The sequence below is a fragment of the Trichoderma atroviride genome, chromosome 6 (assembly GCF_020647795.1).
Source record: "Trichoderma atroviride chromosome 6, complete sequence".
In the NCBI taxonomy this organism is placed as follows: domain Eukaryota; kingdom Fungi; phylum Ascomycota; class Sordariomycetes; order Hypocreales; family Hypocreaceae; genus Trichoderma; species Trichoderma atroviride.
The window spans coordinates 187,744-209,769 of record NC_089405.1 but is presented as its reverse complement, the minus strand read 5'-3'; the positions used below and the strand labels follow the sequence as shown (position 1 = coordinate 209,769).

Below are 22,026 nucleotides of genomic sequence, written 5' to 3'. Positions count from 1 at the left end.
AAGTCATCATGGGAGCTGCGACAAATTGCTATTTTATTGAACTCCTTCTATAAGCTTTGTTTCTATAAGAATGCTTGGTCATATACAATGGTGCTGGTAACGCTGTTTTCTTTCAGACGCTTGAATGACGGCGTATTTACACCCAATCTCAGAGCTTGCTTGTATAAAAACTTGGTAGCCATAGAATATGTCACCGTATAAATAACCAAAGCCCAGAATCTCTCAGCAACCAACGAGGAACTTCTCGTACATCATCACTCCGGGTTTGCTGATTCCATAGCTTCATCCCACAAACCGGCCAAACGGTCATCGTCGTAAAACTTTTCAGGCCATGCGATGCGGCTCAGCGCCTTTTTTGCGCCATCCCATGACGTTGTATGGATCACAGAGCTCCATAGCCTTATCTTTGAAGTAAACCATTGCATGTCTGCAATGTCGCTTGAAGAAGATGCTCGGCTTGATCGTCCACTTGATCGTGCTCCTGGGCTAGTCACCATAGTGGTCGTGGGGGGATTTTCGTCATCACTCTCGTCCTCACCGTCGCTGCTCGCTTCATCAGATGTCTCTTGGGGATTCTTGGCCATTGCATAAGCGCCAAGCATGGTTTTCCATAGCCACAACTCTGAACTATGTGCTCCGATGCGCATCGCTTCTTCTGTATGATCGAGATCTTGGCGCAAACTGCTGATAAGCCAGCGCCACAGATATTTGTCTATATGAACTGGCTCTTGAGCATGATGCTGCTGCTGCGGGAGGCAATCTACAATCAAATGAAGATAGAGATATGCAGCGCATGCCCAAGCTCGCGACGTAGATGGGAAGATGGCAGACGGGAGATTTGCAAAGGGGTGCTCTAAAAAGCTGACAAACTGGTCGTCGGCATCCTCAAGTTCCTCAAGATCCTCTTCCTGAAGCTGCGAGCTGGGTCTCGGGTTTCGCGTCTGACTTTGGCTGTGATCGCTTCTATCGTCTCGTGTAGGTCTGGCAGGCTTGAAAAGTAACGAGACAGTGTAGGATTCTGCGTCTTCCCGAAGAATGTCTCGGGCCTTTTGTTGACTAGACGATGTTGTATTTTCTTCCTCGCCACGCTGAGCCCTCTGATTCGGATCAAAGCGAGACAATCGCCGCAAGGTTGTTGCAATAATCTCACATTCGGCATCGGCGTTACAAGCTTCAAGATCCGGCGGAGTTGAGTAGTAAAAAGGCGATAGATGGAGACTAAGGAATGGAACAGCGCTGAACACCGGCCGTGTTGGCCGTGTGAAATGATACGCCCGCTCTGGATTCTCGCGCGGCTCGTTGACAAAATAATGAGACTCGTCGTCGTTTCCGTCCTTGGATGCTGCAACTAGGCTGGCTGCCCTGCGAAATGGAAGAAAGGTTAGACCGAGTACTGAAGGAGGTTTCATAGACAGGCTTACAACAGAACAAGTCTTTCAATCAGCCCGAACAGCCTATGCCTGTCCCCTTCCGGATGGTGATCATCGTATAGCCGGGCCAAAGCTTTTAAATGAGCCTCTGCAGCTTTCGTATCGCCCAACGCTGCCTATGTACATTGTTAGAGTCGGGTCATGTTGATTATCTAGAGGACACACCTCAACCATGGCCAGGCCGACCATTGCGGATATGCATGTATCGCTTTGGCTCAGTACAGGATCACCAATCATGCCGTTGACAATGCGGATTGACTCGAGCTTGTGATGAAGCATCGTCTCTTCGATTGCTTGGAGCGAACCACCGGCCCAGACATGGTGTATACCGGCTATGAGTAAGAAGGACCTGAATGTGGCTGCATTATGCGTGACAAGACCAGCTCTAGAAATTATTGGTTAATGATAAAACATGCAATAGCATAAGCACATTACTTACAGGCTAGCATTGGGATTTTTGGCCACAACTGTAGTTGTCAAGAGGCGAAAGTGGGTTCCTATAAGGATATACCTTTAGCCCATTTCCTGATGTCGTAAGTATACCAGATGCACCGACCATGATGAAGCAGTTTCATCGATTCAAACGGCATAGGGATAGGTAAAACTTCGAATAGATCCAGTCCCATAGGATCTGACACAGCGTTTGAGAGCGTAGTTCTGAGCCGCATGTTCGGCCCTACAGCGTCATAATGGCAGCCACGTCCGTGTACTAAACAGTTGGTACTAGAATTCCGGAACAGAGTCAGCTGCTATATACGATCACATACGACCCATGCATGTGTCGTGTGTCGTGTAAGTAGCTTACCAATAAGGCTTCTGTTCGTCGCAGCGGATATGTCGCTGCTTGCATTCGCGGCAACCATTGCGGCTTCGTGTATGGTGCCTTCGGCGGCGGGCACGGGAGTCGGAAGAGCTCATGTTAGTTGCTATTTCATGTACATGGATGTACGGCCCAGGCGAAACTTTATTTTTGGGCTTAAGTTAAGTTGAGTGAAGTTGACTTGAACAGACAGCTCAAATGCGTCGAAAAACCGCTCTGGTTAAGAGAGGCCATACTACTGGGAATCATAAAGATTCATATATATATATATATATAGCTTCTTGAAAACTACCAAATATCGAAATTACAAATCTCAAGCGAGAACGAGGCCTTCCTCGGCCGCCCAAAAAGTTATGGATACTGGAGGGCCGGCGATGCCGTCTTGCTCGGGTCGAGTAATCCACTTTGCGCCGAAACAGTGGCTACCAGGCCGGCGACAAGAGTTGAGGGAGCGGCCGCGAGTGGCTCAAGCCACTGTAAAAAGCCTGACTTGGGTCTTTGGCCCACCTCTAATACCGCTCTGCCGAGGAAAGCTGCTTATCTCCAGTGATTAATCCACTTGTATGAGAAATGGCAGTAGGATGATCGAGTCTGCGCCGCATGATCGATCCTGATAGCTGCTCTTGCAGACTCTTGTAATTGGAATTCATGTTCCGGCTGCCGGGCAGTTCATGTTGCACAGCGCCACGTCGAGTAATAGGCATTACTGGATCGAAGCTCTAGTAATGCAAGCCTCGGCTGGTGGAGCCCAAATCTCGCCTGGAAATACTGGCGGTGGCCCTGTATGGTTTGCCTTGACTTGCATTCACGTTCGCTAATAACATCTTGCAACGATTGAAACCGTTTTCTTAGGTTCAAGTTCACTTAGATATAATTTCAAGAGATTGCATATGACAACCAGAATGCGCAATTCAAGTTGAAAGTACCTGCTTCATGATCCGCCGTTATAGCGCTAGCAGACAGTTGCCGAATCGTTCCTCAGCGGCCTCTGTGACATGGATGCTATTACTATCGAATACAATAGTGGGAGCCATGAGAATCACTACATCCGCGAGAATGCTTGAGTATAATTCACCTTGGCCAGTTTTTTAGGCTAGGAGATGAAGCATCGCATCAAATATTCGTCCTAGGGCCAGTAGTATATCAGCTTCAGAACGATTTGGCCATGTCTTGGTCAAAATACCAAGCTTGTAGAGAGCACGAAAGTAGGGACATGGCCATTAAAGGATGGGTCAGTTAAGCAACCGAGAGAAGAATGAAGCGCTTGTTAATTGCATTGGCAATAATCTTCTTAATTTCATACAGATTAAATCGCCGGCTTTCTACTCACAGCAACCTATTTAGTAGGATGCAGAATCAGATCCGCAGCCTTCTCAGCAATCGCATAAACAACCGCCTGGTAATGAGCCGCAATAGGAATCGGAATGACACTCGCGTCCACAACGCGCAGCCTGTCGACACCATATACGCGTAACCGGGAGTCTACAACCTTGCCCATTGACGCAGAGCCTCCGGCGTGGTAAAAGGTGTTCCCTACACGGCGAACCCTGGCATCAATTTCTGCATCTGTTGAATCAGCATCAAGACCGGGATATCCATCTGGAGCAACTTCGTTCTCGACAATGCTACTGCCGGCTCTAGTTTCCTGTAGCAACCGCAAGGCTTGGCGAATGCCGTATCGAAGGGCCTGGCGATCAGCTTCCGTTGCGTAGTAGTTTGGGTCTATCTGCGGCGGTGTCTGAGCATCATTCGAGGTGATTGTGACTGTTCCGCGCGAAGTAGGCGTCATTCCAAGCACCGCCGTCGTCACATGTGTTCCATCCAGCGGCATCGCAACATCAGCCAGATGCGCGCCAGCAGGAGCGTAAGCAACTAGCGTTTCCAGGTGACATCGCCCCGGCTTTAACAGATCGTGGCCGTCGGTAGACTCGGCATCGGCAATCAACGACTGGCTCAAGATCTCATTGGGAACACGCGAAAAGGCCATCCAGTCTGCCGGAAGTCCTTTGCTGTATGCCGCATCCTTCCACTCCGGCGTCCCCAGCGCAAGCCCCTGCTCGGGATGCCGCAATTTCCACCACAGACACACTGCTAGATGGTCATGAAAGTTGCGGCCCACTTCGGGGCTGTCAACCGTCAGTGGGATGTTGTGGCGTATAACATCCGCCTTGGCTCCTATGCCGGAAAGCATCAACACCTGGGGCGTTCGATACGTCCCGCAAGACAGTATGATTTCTCTGGCTGCGGCTATGGTCTGGCCGTCGACTAATTCTACCGCTGTGGCGGTCTTTACCCCTGATACATGTTCGATTATCACACGGTGGACCACTGTAGAACAGAGGACTGTCACATCCGACAGGTTATAGGCCTGAGAGGCACACTGCCGCTTGCCATCCCTCCAAGATTCCACCACCTCGGTGAGTCCCAGCGGCTCACCCCCATTGGCGTCCCAAACTCGTTCCACGCCAAGCTCAAGCCACGCCTGTTCTACGGGTTGCCGAAGGGGATATTTTCGATTAGGATCGCTGTCGGATACAGACACCACATGGATGGGCCCATTGGCTCCGTGTTGCTCGGGATCCACCCGTGGGCTGAGGGTGTATTCTTCTGTCTTCTTGAAGTAGGGAAGCAGGCCTCGATAGCTCCATCCAGAATCGCCAACTTGGTCAGCCCAGCAGTCAAAGTCCGCAGCTGGGCCGCGGGTCCACGCGCCGTAGTTGATGGCAGAGCCGCCCGAGAGAACCTTTGCCGCTGCTGCATAGCACGGACGACCGCCAAGATGCTCCTGCGGCACGGTTCTGTACGCGTAGTCGAGATCGGAATAGTGCGCTGCAAAGCAGGCGAGCGGGGCGGTTGTCAGAGGATGGCCAGTAGGATCTGGCCCTGCTTCGATCAGTACGATCGACAAGGAGGAATCTGCCTCTTTGAGACGAGAAGCAAGGACGCAGCCGGCTATGCCTCCGCCAAGGATGATATAATCGGCCGTTGCTGGGATCTTGCCGGCCATTGTGGGCAATCTTGGGCAATCTTGAGTAATGCTATCCTTGCGCTGTAGAAGCCTTTTAAAGAATTCTTTGAATTGCAAACTCTACAACATGAAGATTCACATAGATATATATACATCTTAAGCAGGCAGGGTTTTACGACTCATGGGGAAGCATACATTCTCGTAGCACTAAAATAACACAACGACTAAAACGTATCTGAATCATCTGTGCGTTGTCAGCAGTAAGTTGTTGTATCCTTATGGGTTATCGATGGCGATCTAGTGAAGCAACTTTCACCGAAATCTCGACCAACTGGTCCTAAAGCTAATTTAATCGACAGCTGACATAATGGTCATTAAGCCTCTTCTCGCAGTCCCGGCTCTCGCTCCTTGGTTGATTGGTTCTCGTTCCTCGTTCTTCGCCCCTCGCTCTCCGTTCCTCGCTTGCCGTTTGTTCGTTCCATACATATTTGATCTTGATGTTCTCGCTCCTCGCACACTTGCATGCTCCCTCGACTCCATCTTTGGTCCTCATATGACATCGCGTACATCGTTTTTTGGCAGATCCAAAATGACGTTCAAGAAAGTATCCCATAAAAAGGTCCGAACAGGGTGTGACTCGTGTAAACGGCGCCGCGTCAAGGTATGATTGGATTATTCAGACAACATGTGGTTGATTTGCATGGCTAACAAGAACCGCCCGCAGTGCGACGAATTGAAGCCGATATGCAGCGGCTGCATGAGACATTCACTAGATTGTAGTTACTCGACAACTATCGATACATCTGGGCGTTTGAAGCCCGGATCCCCAGATACCTCCCCCTTCTCATTTTCAGACTTTAAACTCATGCACCACTGGAACATCTGCACGGCCGAGACACTGGCGCCGAATGCAGCCTTGCAACGAGCTATGCGAGAATGTATTCCCGCTTTAGCCGTGAACCACAGATATCTCATGTGAATTGCCTCGTCCCACTTTGATTGGCTATAGTACTTGTATTGACCAAATGTACTCATCCTAGGCACTCAATGCTAGCGTTGACTTCTCTCCATATGGCCTACTTACATCCAACCGAGACAAAAGAATATGAAAGCCGGGCTGCGCATCATCATAGCCTTGCTGTTCCGCTGTTCCGCTCAGCTCTAGCCAATGTTACAGAGAGCAGCAGCCATGCTCTCTACGCCTGTGGCCACCTTGTCATCAAATACTCGTTTGCCAGTCCGCAGTCTCGGCGGAACCTAATATTCTCACCAGCCACGGGAACATCATCGGAGATAATTGGCCTTCTTAGAGGTGCTTTTTCAATGCATGGGTATGCCGAGAAATGGCTTTCCAATGGCCCACTCGGCTTCTGTATGGAAAGGCCGCTGGATGAAAACCCCGACTTTAGCCAAAATCCCGATGATAGTTACCTCGTCCAGCTTTTATATCTGCTGCTCGCTGATTGCTCCGAAGAGAGCAACCTCTGTTGCGCAGCTCTCAATAGCCTTCGACGACTACTTGCCATGGCTGCCACTCCCGGGCAGACCATCTCTGTTAAAACACTCACATATTCATGGCCAGTGCAGGTTCCTCAAAAATACATCACTCTGGTCAGTGAAGGGAGGCCCAAGGCCCTTGTGGTTTTAGCTCATTACTGTGTCATGTTGAAAATGCTCGATTCTTTTTGGTTTATGGAAGGTTGTGCCGCAAGGATTCTGGAGCAATGTCGACAGGATTTGGAGAGCCAATGGCACCGTTATATTGAATGGCCACTATCTATTGTCGGGACATACGGTGGACAAGTGTGACCATTCAGCCATCTTCAAAATAGATGTGAGTTACACGGTATTCTCAACTTGCTATCCATTTGCGCGAGGTTCTATTCTCCATGCTTACTGCCTCTAAGCTATCGACAAGATCCACCATTTAGCACTGCTTTAACTCAAGGCCAAGGCTTCATGTATCTATGATATTCACAGCTGCAGAACATCCCGAAGGCCGACTATATCCACAAACTTGGGCAACACCCTTGTCATCAAAAAATTATGCACCTCCGGATCGTCATCCATAATTCCTTCTTCCACGCAACAGATGTGGAAATCCAGGTCCGCACCAGCTCTTGCCGATCCCAAGATGCTTCCCATTGTTGTCAGGCCTACCAATACAATGTGTTTAATGCCACGTGCCCGTAGATATGCCAGCAAGTCTGATGAACCAAAGCAATTCGGCTGCAGTTTGCCCAAGACAATCTCATCCTTGTTGCCCCAACCGTCCGCTGGCGTTATCTCGGCTGGGATACCATAATGCGGATGGTGTGGATCTGAGGGTGCATTCGCAAAGAACCCTGCCTTCTCAAGCTGCTCAACCCATTTGCTTAGCTTGTTGTAAGGCGAAACAAAGGCATTGGAATTGATGTTGAAGGGCAGTGTATGGTGAACAATGAGAGGCACTCCATCATAAGGGGCGGATCCGTCTCCGGAAGCTTCATCAGAGCGGCGCTTGGAGATTTCAGTTCTGAAATGTTCGAGAAGCGTTTTGATGTTATCCATGTAGCTTTTCTGGATTTCGGGAGAGAATCTCTTCAAGATTTGCGTTTGCACGTCCGAAAGAAGTAATGCGGTATGAGCAATATCGACCGGGATGAAGAAGGGTGACGACATGGTTGGTTGTATTTTGGTTGTATTATGACTTTTATTGTAGGTCAGATATTGTGAAATGCTTCAAATATGGTATATTCGAATCTTCAATTGAGTCTGTGGCTTATTTGTGTGTAGAGATATCACATACCTGATGTCTTATACGTAGAAATCGAGCCGGCTTATTGCCCGGCATTTTGTAGTGCGGCGAATTGCCCGTTAGTTCCATATCCAGCTACACTCAAACGCAACGAGATTGTGGCTTACTCTGTACTAAAATCTCTAAATTTCCTTAAAGCCCGGGCTAAACGGAAAAAAATATGATGAGTTTTCAGGGCGTGCTTCAATAGTGCCGCAGCATGTTGGTCTGGATACTACGGTACAATATTAGATTCAGAAAAATTATGCCTCTATTCGTGAAGCCTTAGTATCGGAGTATCATATTTCGCCTAGGCCAACAGGGAATCCCATGTCCGTTACGGTACACAGCATCATTGTCAATAGTGGCGGCCGACGATATCTGTTTCCTAGTCCAATTCTCCCAAGTTTGAATCAGACCAAAGAGTGAAAGAATTGTGATATCGCCGATGAAGTCTGAACGAATATGTCCCTTGCCATACGATGAGATACGCAACAGGCTACTCGGTTTCATTCGCCTTGAAGAGCGCCTCCCGAGCATCTTTCCACGGGGGCCGCTTCCCCTCATCAAAAAGTCGATAAACCTGTGGTACAAACTTCCCATCCAGAAGTGTCTTATAGAGGCGGGGGTCGGTGAATCGAAGCCACCAAGCTTTCCACCCATACCCAAGTCGATCTTGGATGCCAAATCCCGCTGTTTTGTCTGCCCAGAGGCTCCATTCCCTGTTATCCACGAGAGCAGGATCATAAACTCCTCCTTGATTAGCCAATTCTATGGCCATGTTATTCTGTCTGTCGGCATTCTTCGCCATCTCTTCACGAGAGGGCAGCTTTGAGTTGCCCAGCCACACCTGAGCGAGAGCCATTGATGCCGTATCCCCATTCATCGTGGCAGACAAAGTGGAGCCTACGTGTTCTGAATATGCAAGAGAATCTGGAAGATCTAGAGAAAATATTCCTTGGTAAAGTCTTGGAAGAGGTCGCCCCATTGAGCCAGGAGAGTCTTTCCAAGCTTGTGGCATATTCCGCGATGGATCGTAAGGGCCGAGTAATGAGTACGACCTATCGTAGCCAATCGAGAATATGATAACATCGACTTTTATATTTTTCCCGTCTGTTAGCTCTACATGAGAGCGGTGAATCTGTTTTAGGCCAGGAACTAAAGTAACTGTCCGAGAAACTAGAAGGTTGTAGAATCCGTCTCCAATGATTGGTAATTTCTGAGGCAACGAAGGAGCGTTTCCGAGGCCCCATTCCGGCTTAAGGTCGAAAGATTCATCTTGTAATTTTATGAGAGCGCTGTTAAGCATTTGTTTTTGTTCTAAAGCTGGCACATTTGCCTTCTCGTGCTGTTTACGAAGAGACGGAAAACAGATGTCGTTTCCTTTGCTAAAAGGCAGCTATGCAAATTGTCAGTCACCGCAGGATGGAGTAAAATAGAAGGGCTTTTACCACAACACATCCGTTTCTATGAGAAATGAAGATTTCTTTGGCTATTCCTGCAAGGCCTCTGGCCATGTCTGTTGCCGTAGCGCCGAGACCAACGATCAAGACACGTTTCCCTTTGGCATCATCCGGCCTATCGACGTGCAGTTAGCTCTCTGTCACTGTACCAATATCTTGTATGCTATTACTTTTTATAAGTTTGAGTGTTGAGTATTTGGCCTTCGAATTCATCGAGCCCCTCAACGTGGGGTATTTTTGGAGTCTGAAAGAGCCCTGTGCATACAACCAGTCTGTCGAACTCTTGTTCCTCTTGATGACCTTCTTTACGCCTGAGAGTTAAATGCCACTTATTCCCAATTCGATTGACGGCTGTCACCTTTGTATTAAGTTGGAACCGAGACACAATATTGAAATGTCGAGCATATGACTCAAGAAATGCCTGGATTTCGCTCGGACGAAGGCGAACTTCGGAATCACCTAACCATGACGGAAAGCTTTAATGCCGACATTCAATAGAGCATAGAGAATTGCGAGAACATACCAGGGGCTTGGGGGAAATCAGAAAAGCCGAACTGTGCGACAGGATCTGTTAGATGTTGCCGCCTCGAAAGTGCTTGTGTCGCTTACTGCGCTCCTCCGAACCAACGCTTCCGTATCTACAGAGATGGTGTGTTTGTTAGCCAGCATATATTTAAAACTGCGCGGTTCAATTCTCACTGGATAAGCATGTCGTTCTACAGTCTTCTGAATAATGCCAGAGGCCGCCAATGGCATTGGCAGCTTCGAATCCAGTAACGTCAAACCCAACCTCTGTCAAATTCTTCACAGCCGTGATACCAGCAATGCCTGCTCATTGGGTTAATGATAGTTATGTGTGTAATAATGGCTTGATACTCAGATTTGATGCTCACCAAGTCCGCAGACAGCTACTTTGCTGCGATGTACTTTGGTCGAAGTCATGTTTCGTAGGTAATACTACTCGTACAGGATGGTGAAGCAGCAACGCAGTTAAAATACAACAACAAAAAGACCAGTGACAATAGGTCTGCAGAGAAACAGTCTATTTCGAGATGATCAATTTCCTTTAACAAAGATGAAATTGATGGCCGCTTTAAGGTATTATGAGATGTGCGAATCCACCAACTAATGAGCACCCCTAATGATACACCAGCTACCAAGCCTCTGTATTGATAGCGAGGGCTGATCTTGTTAAATATCTCTTCATGGCCTTGAGGCAAGCGTATTGGGTATTTTAAAGTTTATCGGATACGACTAGATGGGTTGCTTACGCTCATGCTTACGTTCTGAAGCAGTGCGTGGCTGCCGATTGATCTTGATCGTCATTCTAGCTCAGCAAGTAGTAGAGCTTCAATCCCGCATTGGCTGGCTGTGTGCGGGCGCATGCCAAATATGTATAACTTAAACTACAGACGTAAGTATATTCCATTCAGTAATGATTAAATTGATAATGTTGTGTATGAGTAGATGCGATTAACTCGCACGTTCGTTCTAAACACGTACGTGTACTGTATAGAAACGCAACACAATTCAGCTACAGACGGAAAGCTCCCAAGGGAATGCATTTCTAGGTGGTATGCTCTGTGCCACCCGACAGCTAATTTAACTCCCGGCGAGCGCTGATGTTAGCACTAAGGCCGCCTGGAAATCCAATTTACAACACGCAACCGGTGGCAAAGACTTACCTCCACTATTCCCGACTCTGCCAACAATCTTTTGCAGATTATCGCTTTCTTACCTTTCCAGAGACACTATCTCTTTCTCTAGCGAAGGTCAAGCAAGCTACCAGTTTCCGTCTGAGGCGGACAATGTCATCTCTCTTCATTTTATTCAGTCTTTTGAGAAGTTACAATAAATTTCACATTCGGAGATATAGACACTCGATTATTCAGTAGACGATAAGAATGCTAGAAGGCATACTTCATCCCCAACGGACAAGTAAACTGTAGTAACGATGTTAAGAAACCGTGGCCTCACTGATAGGCTTCCAAGCTCCCAATCCTCTATCATTTCATTAACCAAAACTATCTTACTATGATATTCAACCGACTAGGTGTATCTATACGGTTGGAGTGGTGTTCTCATCAATCGCAACGCCAAAGGAGCTAACCGCCGTGGTATAGCTAGTATGAACAGCCTTGCTAGCATAGATTCTCATCTCTCGCTCGTACGCAGCAGTTACGCCAGGCTTGTAACCACCAGCCTCGCGTAATAACCTCCCAAGCAAAGCTGAATCTTGAACGGCAGTATTAGCTCCAATGCCCCCGGCTGGCGTCATCGAATGCACCGCATCGCCGATTAGCGTAACGCGAGGCTCGTTGGGCCATTCCGGAACTCCAGATGGCGTGGAGCATGTGATTTTCCAAAAGGCCGCCTCCGCTTCGACCATCTCGTCAAAGAGAGGCTTGAAACGTGGGTGCCAGTCTTTGACGAGCGATTTTGCAATGTCAGCAGCCTGCTTACCCACGATTGTGTAATCGTCGTTCGGAGCCTTGATTATGCCGGGCTGGCCTCCCATTGTCCATCCAAATTCGACGCCGGGGTCATCCATCTGGTCGGGACGGACATTCGTGATGATAAAGACGGCGCCATCTGGGCGTGTCTTATCTCGCAAGGAGAAGACGCCCTCGCCGAGGCCTTTGAAAGCTGCGGTTGGCGCCTGGCCGTGGATGCCTCTGGCGCCTGTATCGTAGACTTTGAGCCTTCCTCCTGAAACTTGCTTCGCGATTTTGGAGTAGATGCCTTCGCCCCCAACAAGCATAGAGCCCTCGACTGATTTCGATCCATCGGCGAAGACAGCAAAAACGCCGTCGTCGCTTAGTTCGTAGCCAACCACACGCTTGTTCCATTCAATGTACTCTTCGCAACCCTCTGAAAACACTTTTCGCATGTCTCCCCGAGCGATTCCGACGATTTTACCGCCTCGTGAAGCCAAAGTTTCGGGGGCAGCATGCTCTGTTTGTTCTCCAGTTATGGCATCATATGCAGTGAAGCCGGCGCCGCCTGTTTTACCACATTTGTCCCAGAATTTCTGCCACGTTGGAGGGTCCAAAACTGACTCAATAGCCTCGAGTCCTTCTGTCGACAGCCTCAGACGATACCCTTGAGCGCGAAAAGAAAATGAAGTATCTCGCTCAAATATCTTGAAGGGTATTCTAGACTGTCGCAGTGATTGAGCCAATAACAAGGACGAGAGGCCGCCGCCCGAGATCAAAATTGGTTTTGTCGCAGACATCTGCACGTTTCTTTGTGGACTACCCAGTGTAGATATGGATTAGATAAAAAGAAGTTCAAGAATGCAGGTTAGTTTGAACATCAAGTTTTATTATTTAGCGGCTTTTTAACAGCTTTTTAATAGCTTCTAGCAGCTCTTTGACAGCTCTTCGAAAAGGATGGCGTCGCACGCAATACCAGGCTAAAAATTCAATTATAAATACAGGACCACAGTTTTATAAGCACTTACAATAGCATCGCCCGCACCAAAATCCTACTGGAGAATTAAAGCAGTATTGATCTAACGATGCAATTACTTTGTAACACGAGACCTTCCATAATATGCAGTTTGTGGTTCCTTTTCGCGGAGATATTTTGCAACAGTCAATGCTCACCATAAACAGCGGGGAAACCCACTCCGCAGTTAGCAAACAGTCTTTTTAGAATCACTAAAGAGCGATTAAAGTACCCAGATAGTCAATTCATCTAGCTCAACAGTTGCGAAGTGCATACGATACATTTACAATATGTGACAGCGAACAATATTTCCTAAAAGCTATGCGACCAAATCGTCTCCAACGAGTAGTATAGATGGGAAAAACTCCATTGCGAGCCCGTCAACCACAAAGTGATTCGGGAGATGACCCTTCAACTTACATACTTCAATCACAGCACCTCTTTATACATTGTTTATTCATCATGCTTTATAATTTCTACATCGTCTAGTAAGTAAATAGCATAACTAGGCCGTCTAAATCGATAAAGCTGTATCAAGGCTGCAAATCTCCCCTGATCCTTGGATGCTAATCTAAACGTCGAATTCAAGATCATAAGCCAAAGCATCATCGCAGAGTTCTTCCCTCAGCTTCATAACTCTACATACAAGGTCAGTAGTTGTTATACAAGGTAGAAAAGCATATATCCATACGGGAGGTGGGTATCATGAGCCGCATAGGTAGAAAGAGCGGCTGGCGAATCCAAGATTGCCACAAGACCCATATCAAAGCCCTTTGCCCTGGAAGCAGTCATAGGCAACGGCTTGCCAAAGGAGATTTTAGTTAGACCTGCATAGACGAGATTAATGACGTGCGTCGAAATCCCAGAAACATTTACTCACCAGGAACTTGGCCTAGCATGGCGTTGGCCAACTTCCCCCAGTTTTCTATCTGCTCCGCGGTGACTTCCGGCTTCAATTTGAAGAGAACTTATTTCTACATGTTATCCAAAAACTCTTGATCGTTTGCATTGAGGTCCAGCATACCGACGTGGTAAATAGGCATATTGGCGGTTCGGGTGGTAGAAATAGTGTTTGAGCTAGCTATGCGTGTGAAATAGCAATCAGTATCGAGAGTGTTTCAACACCCAGAGAGATGAAAGTGGTAATACTTGAGCTACTGTTTTATATTCTTCCTTGCGAGATTCGGTTTCCTTGTTGTAGCCATGATAAGAAATTAACGCAACAGCAGACACAGGCCTATTTACTGGTGCCCGCAGTGGGCACCTCTCCAAAATCCTACAAAAAAAGTAGAGCGGCGGACAAGTATACACATACAGATCTGTCAGAGAAGCACTTTTGCCCAAGACGTTAGCGCCTATCATATGTGTGCGTAGTGTATAGTTGTGTGCTGATCGTTTCTCCACCTCCGGTGTTTTTGAAGACCGCGCACTTGCCTAGGTATTGGAGGCTTTAAGCGCTAGGTACGGAATATCAAATCACCATCCCCACGGGTAAACCCGGATGTGCTTGATGGAGGGTAGATCCATTCATCATCGTTTGATACTCTGTTGCTGGCTCGATTTGGTAACGCCCAAGTGCATTCAAACAGCATATTGATATATCAGTGTATTAAGATAATATTTATTACAGCATACAACTTCTCTTTGGCGTCATTTCTTCAACCCCTTTCATGTGTCAACAACTACTGGCGGATCAATCAGCTCAGCATGTTTGTGCTAACAATAGTGGCCAGGAGCAAGAAGCCGAGCACCCAACTGCCGGGAATAGGAGCGTTCAGAGCGCCCAAGTTTCCACCGTCCTTTCCATCACCGCTGCTCGAATCCGAGCCGCTGCCCGAAGAGTTGCTTGAGGCGACCAGCTCATTGCACTTGTCCAGAGTCCCTGAGGCTGTCTGTGTCTGAGCGCTGCTGTTGAAGTCGCATGCCGTGCTATCCTTGTTCTGCTTCAGGTAGTACTGGTTCAGGACGTAGGTGAGTTTGTCCTGGTTGCCGCACATGCTGTATCCGCCGTAGACACCTGTAGAAGTGTTTCCATTGATGCCGTCACACAAAGTCTGATCCGACCCGCAGATGAAGCTAAAGATTGAACCGTAATCATCCGTAGCCGTGCTGTTTGCAACGATACATTGAGCCGCCTTGGACATGCAGCTGCAGGCGTCAGAGTTGGGAGTGGGTGGGAGTTTTTCGCTCGACTGCCACGTTGAATTTACTGCTGGGCAGTCTTCAGCCGTATTAGTGGGCTTGTAGTCACTCATCTGTACTCCTTTGACGTTTATTTGCTGAACCTGGCTCTGAAGTGCAGCAAAGTCCTTGAGCTTGCTCACGGTGTTGCCGCTGACTTTGACGAGGCCTATGCATTTCAGTTTCTTATTAGCTTTCTTTTCTTTGGGTGATGAATTCGAACTGCTTCAAGTTGAAATACGCACCGTAGTCGTTGTCCTCTTGGAAATATTCATAAACAATACCGCCACTGAGCACCTCTGTCATGTTTGCTGCGTAGAGCGCGCCTGTTTCTTGGAAAACGCGGCCGGCAGCGCCATTTGGCTTGTTGCAACCATATTCTGCGAAGAATACAGGCACAGAATAGTCTTTGAAGAAGTTGAGAATCCTGTTGTAACCAGAATCTTCAAATGTACTCTGGCCGCACCATTCGTAAACGTTGTAGCCGAAGAAGTCAACCGACTCTTCCGTTGGTCCGCAGTTGAAGTAAGCCGCAATTTGGTTTCGGATACTTGCGTCGTCATCTGCGGCGTAACCGACGCCCATGGTGCGATATTTCTTGTCCTTGATGTATTGCTTCACATCTCGCACGGCGGCCTTGACGTAGGATGAAGCCTCTGTTGTAGAACCATTGTTTGTGACTTCGTTACCGACAAAAAAGCCAATGACGTTTGTGTAATTGGCGAAGCTGTCGACTACCTGCTGGAAATGATTAAAGGTGTCAACATCCCACTGGGGATTGTCGCGAACTATAGATTGCTGCGGATTGCTGAGGTCCGAGATGACATAGATTCCCGCATCATTCAGCATGCTCATACAGGCAGAATGATCTGCCGTCGGATCGATCGAATAGGTACGAATGACATTGGTTCCGAGCTGGCTCAACAAGGGAATATCACGCTTGCAGTTGGCCTCGTTGGACAACGGATCGACGAATTTGGAACTTGTCGGTTCTGCGCCATTGGCGGAGGAGTCCTGTTGGTAGGCGACTCCTTTGAAGAAGAATTGGGTTCCGTTTTCGTAGAAAAACTTGGAGCCCTAGAAATTGACCATGGGGTGTCAGAGTCAAATACAGAACCATGGACAAGTTGGTCTTGATGGATGTAATACATGACCAACTTGACGCTATTGGAAATTCGCAAGCCTACCTTGATCTGAATCGCCGGCAGATCAGCGCTCAGAGCGCTGGAAGCGAGCGTTAAAAGTGGAAATAAAACCCTGGACATTCCCATGGCGACGGTATTGTAATGGTGTAACTGCAGTAATTCGTGGACTCAATAAAGATTCATTCAGCGTCAAAAGTTCGTAACAGCGGCCGAGAAGCTGGGTGGCAGGCTCGAGAGGGGAAAAACTACACGACGAATTCTTGCCAAACGAATGGGTGGGTGCTGTAGGTTGCTATTCAGATGTCACTGTCACAGATGCATTCTCGATTGCGCATCTACAATGGACATCGGCCACCAAATGAAGCACCAGCAAAGGTTGAGTGCTGCCGCAGCTGAAAATCGGCACGTCGGACTCTTTTAAAGCAAACTGGGGATTCCAGGTACGACAGAGTGAGCGGCCGGGAGAGGCCTAAGATGACTTATATTCAGTACCCTCCATCATGAATCCGGCGGCTAGGCTGGGACTCAGGCACATCCGCCATGATGACAGGGGCAGCGTCGCATTTATGGCGGGCGGCGAAAACCACGACATGCTACAGGACGCTTGTGGGACCACATCGGAGAGATGCACAACCCGTGGAGGAGACTGGCCACTAGCACATTTAGCCAGAATGTTGGGCTGACGCGTTGTTGGCTGGACGTCAACAAAACGGACCATGATTTGCGGTGCATTTACAAATGTGTAGCTGATGTTCCCATGAATACGAACCGCAGATACGACACTCGGTGTCGTTGTGCCACTAGGAGTACGCCGTTCTGCTCTTTGGTTGATGGGGTTGATGAGAGAGAAGAGCATTGCCAGTATCTGCTCGTCTACGGAGTGCTCCATTCCATACGAGACGCTTTAGCCATGCACGCCGTTGCTTCGTGACGTAACGATGCCTCACTCCGCATGGATCCTAGCGTGCACCCGTACACTATTCTTGAAGCATTGATCTGAGCGGACGTTTCTTCAAGACAAAGAGGAAGAATAACAAGACTTGTTAAGAAGCAGTCTGCCACGGAATCGACCATAACGAGGTCTTTAGACTCTACAAGCCACAATGCCAAATATCAGGCAGAATACGAGTCTCCAATCCACGGTCCAAGAGGCGCAGCAAAGTGAAGCAACACGTACAAGTATGACGGCAAGACGGACAGCCAAGAGCCAAAATTAGAAGAAACAACATGCACCCCTGGCCATTGGAGATGGGTAGCGGGCAGCATGACAGAGCTAGGACGCGAAATATGGAGCTAGATGCGCAAGCTACGATGTGCCACTCGATAGATCGCTGATCCGTCGATTTCTTGGGAGGCACGGTAAATCGGTCTCTGTGCATGCAACTTTTTGCATGTCTCGAGACCATCTCCTGCGAGGCTTTACGCGATTGGCATCGAAAGGATTAGGGGACATTGGAATAACACGCCGCACTGCCAGCTGAGCTAAAGATTGCCCAAAAAAGGAAATTTGCAAAATGCTCACGCCACTTCTCCCGTATCTGAATAACAGTAGAGCGGTATACATGATTTATAACACTGCCCAACTAGAAAGAATAACTGCTAATCAAAGTTGAAAGCAAGCGTCTAGCAGAGTTCATAGCTGTCATGAATTGATAAATGCTTGGTCCAACCCCCTCCGCTGCCCTGGAAAATATAACCGAATTCCCATACCTGTCATAGTTAACAAAATATACTTTTCTCCAAAGTTTACATGCGAGCTGCCCACCAGCTACATGTATTTTCTATATACCATCCGCCTATTTGACTTAGAGCTACTTTACAACTCGCTCGACATGAATGCTGAAGAATACCCTTCATACATGGTGATTAGATACAATATTCATTTTTCTACCAGAAATATAACCGCTTCTAGGGTACTTTGAAGCCAAAATCTGCGCATTTCATATCGCACAATGAACCGAGCTCAGCTAATTTTAGCGCTCGTAGCCTACAGAGGCCGTTTCTTCTAAACACGAGATTACCGACAATCTGACTGCCACCAGCCTGTTTGGGCAAACAGAGTTCGGTTAACCACCGTAGCTCTCAGTATCGATCACGTTCCTGCTGCGGGGGTGTCGGCATCTCGGATAAGGCGGCAGCCTTTTACAGGTCGCTATTCATCGGGGCCAATTGTGCTACCAACAGCCCCCACATGCGTACAGGGAACACAATCCATGAGGAGCCTGAGCCTTTCCGAGACTCCCAGAGCCTACTCCGTATAAGCAGACAAAAGAATGTGCCGGCAGATCATGAGAAAGGGGCTTGATGGGAGAAAATAGGCAGTCTGGTGGAAGGTGAATTGGCATTTGTTTAGTACAAACAGCCTTGTCTTTTTGTTAAGGGTTAGTTCAGAGCGGCCCGTACTGGTAATTACTCTCGTATAAGCTAAGAAGAGCTGCTGACGCATGAGCTGGCAGGTGGGGAGCACCAAAACAGCTGCAGAGAAGAGATACTACAAGAAAAAGATTGTAGTGCCTATACCGTAGTACAAGTGGCCACATTGTCACGAGCATAAGCATAGGTTAATATCTACTACATATGTACATGGATAAACTGGCTCATGGCGTGGGTATATGAGAAGCTATAAAGCAAATATAAAACCCTTTATGAAATATCCTTTACTGTTGATCGGTATTGCCATTATCCGAGCCAAATTCCCATTCGACCTTGGATCCCTCCGTCATTTTTGCCATGGGTCTCTATGCTTCTTTGGCACTGGCATCAGAAGATTTAGTATTGTGTGTAATAAAGGAAAGTGGTATAGCTTGACAAGAAGTGCCGTACTATCATCATATTTGCTAAAGTGCGAGCCGCAAATTTAAGCTTACATGGGCTAGACTATCTCTACAGCTTATTCGAGCAAAGGACTTGGGATACGATTTTTGTTAAAATTATCACGATTTAACTAGTATCCTTTGGTTGAATTGTTTCATTTATTTCCAAGACATTCATGTTTCTCAAGCCTAAGAATGCCCTTTCTGTAATCGTCGAACAGCACTTACTAGTTAGTTGCGGAGCTCTGAGCTCTCAAGTCTTCGAGGCCTTTCATAACCGAGCGCCGTTTTCCATCATAGTTTACAATTCGCATCCATTCTTCCAATGTCTTGATTCTTTGAGGATGAATCTTATCCAACAATGCCATGTCTCTGGTCGCTCCCTTACCCTCGCCCCAGAACCGCCACCAAGCCGTAAAGTTCTCTCGCCAAGTCATCATATCCTTGTCTCGAATGGCATTGGGGCCCGCTGCCCAGTTCGCATATGCGTTAGGGTATGGCTCAGCAAGGTCCAAGTATTCATCGAGAGGTAGCTTCTTGTGGACTCCTTTCTTGCCAGTGATCTTGGTGAATGTTTCTGCAATGTCGGCCATGCTGACTTGGTCAGTGGCGACCTCTAGATCAAACCCAGCTGATTCCTGTGGGTTGTCAAAGATCCAAAGATTGTAGACGCCCACATCTTCGAGAGCTATCAATGGTATCTTTCCATTGCCTATTGAGTATGTTAGAATGAGATACCTAGGATGAATGGCAATATCAACTGGACATACTGGCAGGATTTGCCCAGACAAAGGATCCGTCGTCTTGCTCCTTTGGCACGTACATGCCGTCGAAGAGCATATTCATGTATGGCCCAGTAGTAAAAAGGGTCGTCTTCATGCCTTCTTGGCCATGGCTGAGTATTAGGTCGCCGATACGACCTTTGGCGTCGTTATGACCCCAATGATATTTCTCATCCCAGCCCGACTTGCGAAGCGCATAATCTGTATTGGCCCAAACGTAGTGCTTTACACCGTGGTGTCTAGCTATCTCATAGGCCCTGACGCCGTAGAAGCCTTCGTTCTTCTCGCCAAGAGTGAACCCATCCAGGTTAACCCAAGCTCCGTATACGCCTTCAAACGCTCTTCGAAGATCCTCCAAGTTGTCTTGACTACCTTCGACGAGCGTAACATTCGGCAAAGCGGCTAGTTCTAGGCTTCGTCGCGACTTGGAGTTTCGAGTCAATACTCTCACGCGGTAGCGTTCACTCTCAGAGAGTGCTGAATTATTCCAATTATTAGCGTACCCTTAATCTCAGACACATCATACTTACTCACCTTTCACAACTGGAGTGCCCTGGGCACCCGTTCCACCAATGACTAAGATCTCTCTCAAGTCTGACATTTTGAACAACTGAAATCAAGATTAATTTCTAAATATTAATGACATTCCTCAGTCAATTCTTGAAACGGGCTGTCTTTTATACTAATTTATTTAATGTCTCATCTGATACGTATCCATTGCTAAAAGAACACTGTTGTTTTATAAATCATAATGAAGATCTCGATAAATGCCAAGCAGAATGTTTAGTGATCCTATGTGCTACAGTCCCTAAATCTCGATATAAAGATTATTAATCTTGTCATTTACGTCTCTTGATTAGTGATCATTATATATCCTCATTGGCCTTACGTTTAAAGTATTCTCTGCTTTTGTGTCTAGTGCTACTTGCTGCAACAGCATCTGGTAACAAGACCAAGGGCAATCCCCTTTCTCAACGGAGAGAATTACTAATGCTCTGGACTCAGCTCAAAGCGAAATGAAATATTATTAATAGAGTAACTATGAGCTAAGAAGGTGTACAATAAAGCAGTTTCACTTCAGTATCATTATGCAGACTGTTCTGCCTGTATTGTTATATAACCAGGAGGCAAAAGATTGTAGCTACATGCAACACATGGTGTTGGCTTGTGTAAAGTACCGGCAATTGCTTATGCAATATTTTCTGACCTTAAGTGAGATATACATCGTAAATGATAGTAGTTACTGAAATGCGCGTTTCAAAAGGTATAGATACTCAACTTTTCTTGGTGGACAGTTTGTCACCCTTATTATTGTCGATGGGATAAGCGATGAAATCATGTAGCAACCTATGAGCGCGATTAAGCGGACTCCGGTAGCGACGAACGCGGAAAGATTTAAATGCCATCCTAGCTAAACTTTGGAAGCAGCCGCGAGCCTAGAATGTTTGCCGATGGAAGGCTGATATGACTGAGTTCGTGTATTATGTAGCTGATGCTCATCAAAAGCGATCATATCATCGCTAAGGCTCCTAGGCGTATGCATTACAACTACTAACGCGCCCACAGTTTATCGGCCCTCTGTAATGCATTGCTTAGGTGTTCAATTTTGCGCTCAGTCAAAAATGCATTTATGATTCATTTTAGTCATTCATGAGCCTAGAATGAATTGAGAAGCTCTCCACGATTAAGCCTATCCAAGCAGCTTAGAGTAATGGTGTTGACGCAGTTGATATGGTCAGTGTTTCAACCCTCAGCGCCTAACAGATCTAGCGACTAGCGATATGAGGCGGGGGAAGAAATCGTTGCGACACAAGAAGCTACAGAGTGAAGCAGTGTCGAACATGAAACAAGGTGACGAATAACTGAGGGAATCTGATCTTTGACTCCCCATACATTTTGAAGTGCCCAAAAGATCAATTCTTCTCCTTCATGGTCCTTTGAGGCGTTTAACCCCACATGAGTATGCAAGAGTCTTTCCCTCTATGGGAGGGTCTTCGCCCCTCATTCTTGAGAGTCTTTCGAATGCCTTATGCGTTCGCGCGGGTATGACAGTCACTAGGTAGTTACAGCTGAAATGAAGATAAAATTACAATTTCCTTCTCTTTTTCTTTCCTTTTCTTTCCTTCTTTCTATCCATATATATACATCTGAGGCGTAGATGCAGGCAGTTAGACTCAGGCCAAAGTGATTAGAAAGGC

General features: G+C 47.3%; 9 protein-coding genes across 10 annotated transcripts; 1 reads left to right on the top strand and 8 right to left on the bottom strand.

The window, feature by feature from the left end:
• Window positions 1-18: 18 nt before the first annotated feature.
• Window positions 19-2,528, bottom strand: TrAtP1_010669 (uncharacterized protein). Of its 2 annotated transcripts, XM_066114805.1 has the most exons (6): window positions 2,236-2,528; window positions 1,987-2,153; window positions 1,870-1,927; window positions 1,596-1,815; window positions 1,422-1,546; window positions 19-1,362 (listed from the first exon to the last, which is right to left on the bottom strand). In XM_066114805.1, the coding sequence occupies exons 1-6, from the start codon at window positions 2,346-2,348 to the stop codon at window positions 255-257; spliced, it is 1,791 nt and encodes a 596-aa protein (XP_065970902.1). In that variant the 5' UTR covers window positions 2,349-2,528; the 3' UTR covers window positions 19-254. The 2 variants fall into 2 exon arrangements, with proteins under 2 accessions (XP_065970902.1, XP_065970903.1); XM_066114806.1 differs by having other exon boundaries at window positions 1,870-2,153.
• A 1,022-nt stretch (window positions 2,529-3,550) lies between these two features.
• TrAtP1_010668 (uncharacterized protein) lies at window positions 3,551-5,409 on the bottom strand. Its single transcript, XM_014092135.2, has one exon. The coding sequence runs from the start codon at window positions 5,255-5,257 to the stop codon at window positions 3,587-3,589; it is 1,671 nt and encodes a 556-aa protein (XP_013947610.2). The 5' UTR covers window positions 5,258-5,409; the 3' UTR covers window positions 3,551-3,586.
• TrAtP1_010667 (uncharacterized protein) lies at window positions 5,389-7,880 on the top strand. The gene is made up of 5 exons (XM_066114804.1): window positions 5,389-5,478; window positions 5,578-5,879; window positions 5,943-6,193; window positions 6,259-7,052; window positions 7,126-7,880. Exons 2-4 carry the CDS (start codon window positions 5,586-5,588, stop codon window positions 7,025-7,027), a joined length of 1,314 nt encoding a protein of 437 aa, XP_065970901.1. The 5' UTR covers window positions 5,389-5,478; window positions 5,578-5,585; the 3' UTR covers window positions 7,028-7,052; window positions 7,126-7,880.
• TrAtP1_010666 (uncharacterized protein) lies at window positions 7,193-7,879 on the bottom strand (the record flags this gene model as incomplete). The annotated part of the gene is made up of 1 exon (XM_014092133.1): window positions 7,193-7,879. The coding sequence occupies one exon, from the start codon at window positions 7,877-7,879 to the stop codon at window positions 7,193-7,195; it is 687 nt and encodes a 228-aa protein (XP_013947608.1).
• Window positions 7,881-8,302: 422 nt separating the features above from the next.
• On the bottom strand, window positions 8,303-10,399 carry TrAtP1_010665 (uncharacterized protein; the record flags this gene model as incomplete). Its single annotated transcript, XM_014092132.2, has 7 exons — window positions 8,303-9,393; window positions 9,446-9,572; window positions 9,628-9,916; window positions 9,981-10,011; window positions 10,067-10,095; window positions 10,157-10,285; window positions 10,351-10,399. The coding sequence occupies 7 exons, from the start codon at window positions 10,397-10,399 to the stop codon at window positions 8,494-8,496; spliced, it is 1,554 nt and encodes a 517-aa protein (XP_013947607.1). The 3' UTR covers window positions 8,303-8,493.
• An 813-nt stretch (window positions 10,400-11,212) lies between these two features.
• TrAtP1_010664 (uncharacterized protein) lies at window positions 11,213-12,851 on the bottom strand. The gene has a single exon (XM_014092443.2). It carries the CDS (start codon window positions 12,690-12,692, stop codon window positions 11,517-11,519), a length of 1,176 nt encoding a protein of 391 aa, XP_013947918.1. The 5' UTR covers window positions 12,693-12,851; the 3' UTR covers window positions 11,213-11,516.
• Window positions 12,852-13,365: 514 nt separating this feature from the next.
• TrAtP1_010663 (uncharacterized protein) lies at window positions 13,366-14,107 on the bottom strand. The gene is made up of 4 exons (XM_066114803.1): window positions 13,932-14,107; window positions 13,788-13,874; window positions 13,599-13,734; window positions 13,366-13,545 (listed from the first exon to the last, which is right to left on the bottom strand). Exons 1-4 carry the CDS (start codon window positions 13,948-13,950, stop codon window positions 13,479-13,481), a joined length of 309 nt encoding a protein of 102 aa, XP_065970900.1. The 5' UTR covers window positions 13,951-14,107; the 3' UTR covers window positions 13,366-13,478.
• On the bottom strand, window positions 14,108-16,753 carry TrAtP1_010662 (uncharacterized protein). Its single transcript, XM_014092131.2, has 3 exons — window positions 16,276-16,753; window positions 15,334-16,165; window positions 14,108-15,257 (listed from the first exon to the last, which is right to left on the bottom strand). The coding sequence occupies exons 1-3, from the start codon at window positions 16,357-16,359 to the stop codon at window positions 14,605-14,607; spliced, it is 1,569 nt and encodes a 522-aa protein (XP_013947606.1). The 5' UTR covers window positions 16,360-16,753; the 3' UTR covers window positions 14,108-14,604.
• Window positions 16,754-16,783: 30 nt separating this feature from the next.
• On the bottom strand, window positions 16,784-20,429 carry TrAtP1_010661 (uncharacterized protein; the record flags this gene model as incomplete). Its single annotated transcript, XM_014092130.2, has 3 exons — window positions 16,784-19,758; window positions 19,817-20,305; window positions 20,363-20,429. 3 exons carry the CDS (start codon window positions 20,427-20,429, stop codon window positions 19,274-19,276), a joined length of 1,041 nt encoding a protein of 346 aa, XP_013947605.1. The 3' UTR covers window positions 16,784-19,273.
• Window positions 20,430-22,026: the final 1,597 nt, after the last annotated feature.

Excerpts from the sequence above, each read along its gene's own strand:
- TrAtP1_010663 (XM_066114803.1), bottom strand. Across the intron at positions 13,735-13,787 it reads CATGCTAGGCCAAGTTCCTG|GTCTAACTAAAATCTCCTTT; the intron begins GTGAGTAAATGT and ends TCGTCTATGCAG. Across the intron at positions 13,546-13,598 it reads GCTCATGATACCCACCTCCC|AGTTATGAAGCTGAGGGAAG; the intron begins GTATGGATATAT and ends CCTTGTATGTAG.
- TrAtP1_010662 (XM_014092131.2), bottom strand. The coding sequence starts at position 16,359 with ATGGGAATGTCCAGGGTTTTATTTCCACTTTTAACGCTCGCTTCCAGC. Across the intron at positions 16,166-16,275 it reads TGCCGGCGATTCAGATCAAG|GGCTCCAAGTTTTTCTACGA; the intron begins GTAGGCTTGCGA and ends GTCAATTTCTAG. Across the intron at positions 15,258-15,333 it reads CCAAGAGGACAACGACTACG|GCCTCGTCAAAGTCAGCGGC; the intron begins GTGCGTATTTCA and ends TGAAATGCATAG.
- TrAtP1_010669 (XM_066114805.1), bottom strand. The coding sequence starts at position 2,348 with ATGAGCTCTTCCGACTCCCGTGCCCGCCGCCGAAGGCACCATACACGA. Across the intron at positions 1,816-1,869 it reads AAAAATCCCAATGCTAGCCT|AGCTGGTCTTGTCACGCATA; the intron begins GTAAGTAATGTG and ends AATAATTTCTAG. Across the intron at positions 1,547-1,595 it reads TCGGCCTGGCCATGGTTGAG|GCAGCGTTGGGCGATACGAA; the intron begins GTGTGTCCTCTA and ends CAATGTACATAG.
- TrAtP1_010667 (XM_066114804.1), top strand. The coding sequence starts at position 5,586 with ATGGTCATTAAGCCTCTTCTCGCAGTCCCGGCTCTCGCTCCTTGGTTG. Across the intron at positions 5,880-5,942 it reads GTAAACGGCGCCGCGTCAAG|TGCGACGAATTGAAGCCGAT; the intron begins GTATGATTGGAT and ends AACCGCCCGCAG. Across the intron at positions 6,194-6,258 it reads GTGAACCACAGATATCTCAT|GCACTCAATGCTAGCGTTGA; the intron begins GTGAATTGCCTC and ends TACTCATCCTAG.
- TrAtP1_010664 (XM_014092443.2), bottom strand. The coding sequence starts at position 12,692 with ATGTCTGCGACAAAACCAATTTTGATCTCGGGCGGCGGCCTCTCGTCC.
- TrAtP1_010668 (XM_014092135.2), bottom strand. The coding sequence starts at position 5,257 with ATGGCCGGCAAGATCCCAGCAACGGCCGATTATATCATCCTTGGCGGA.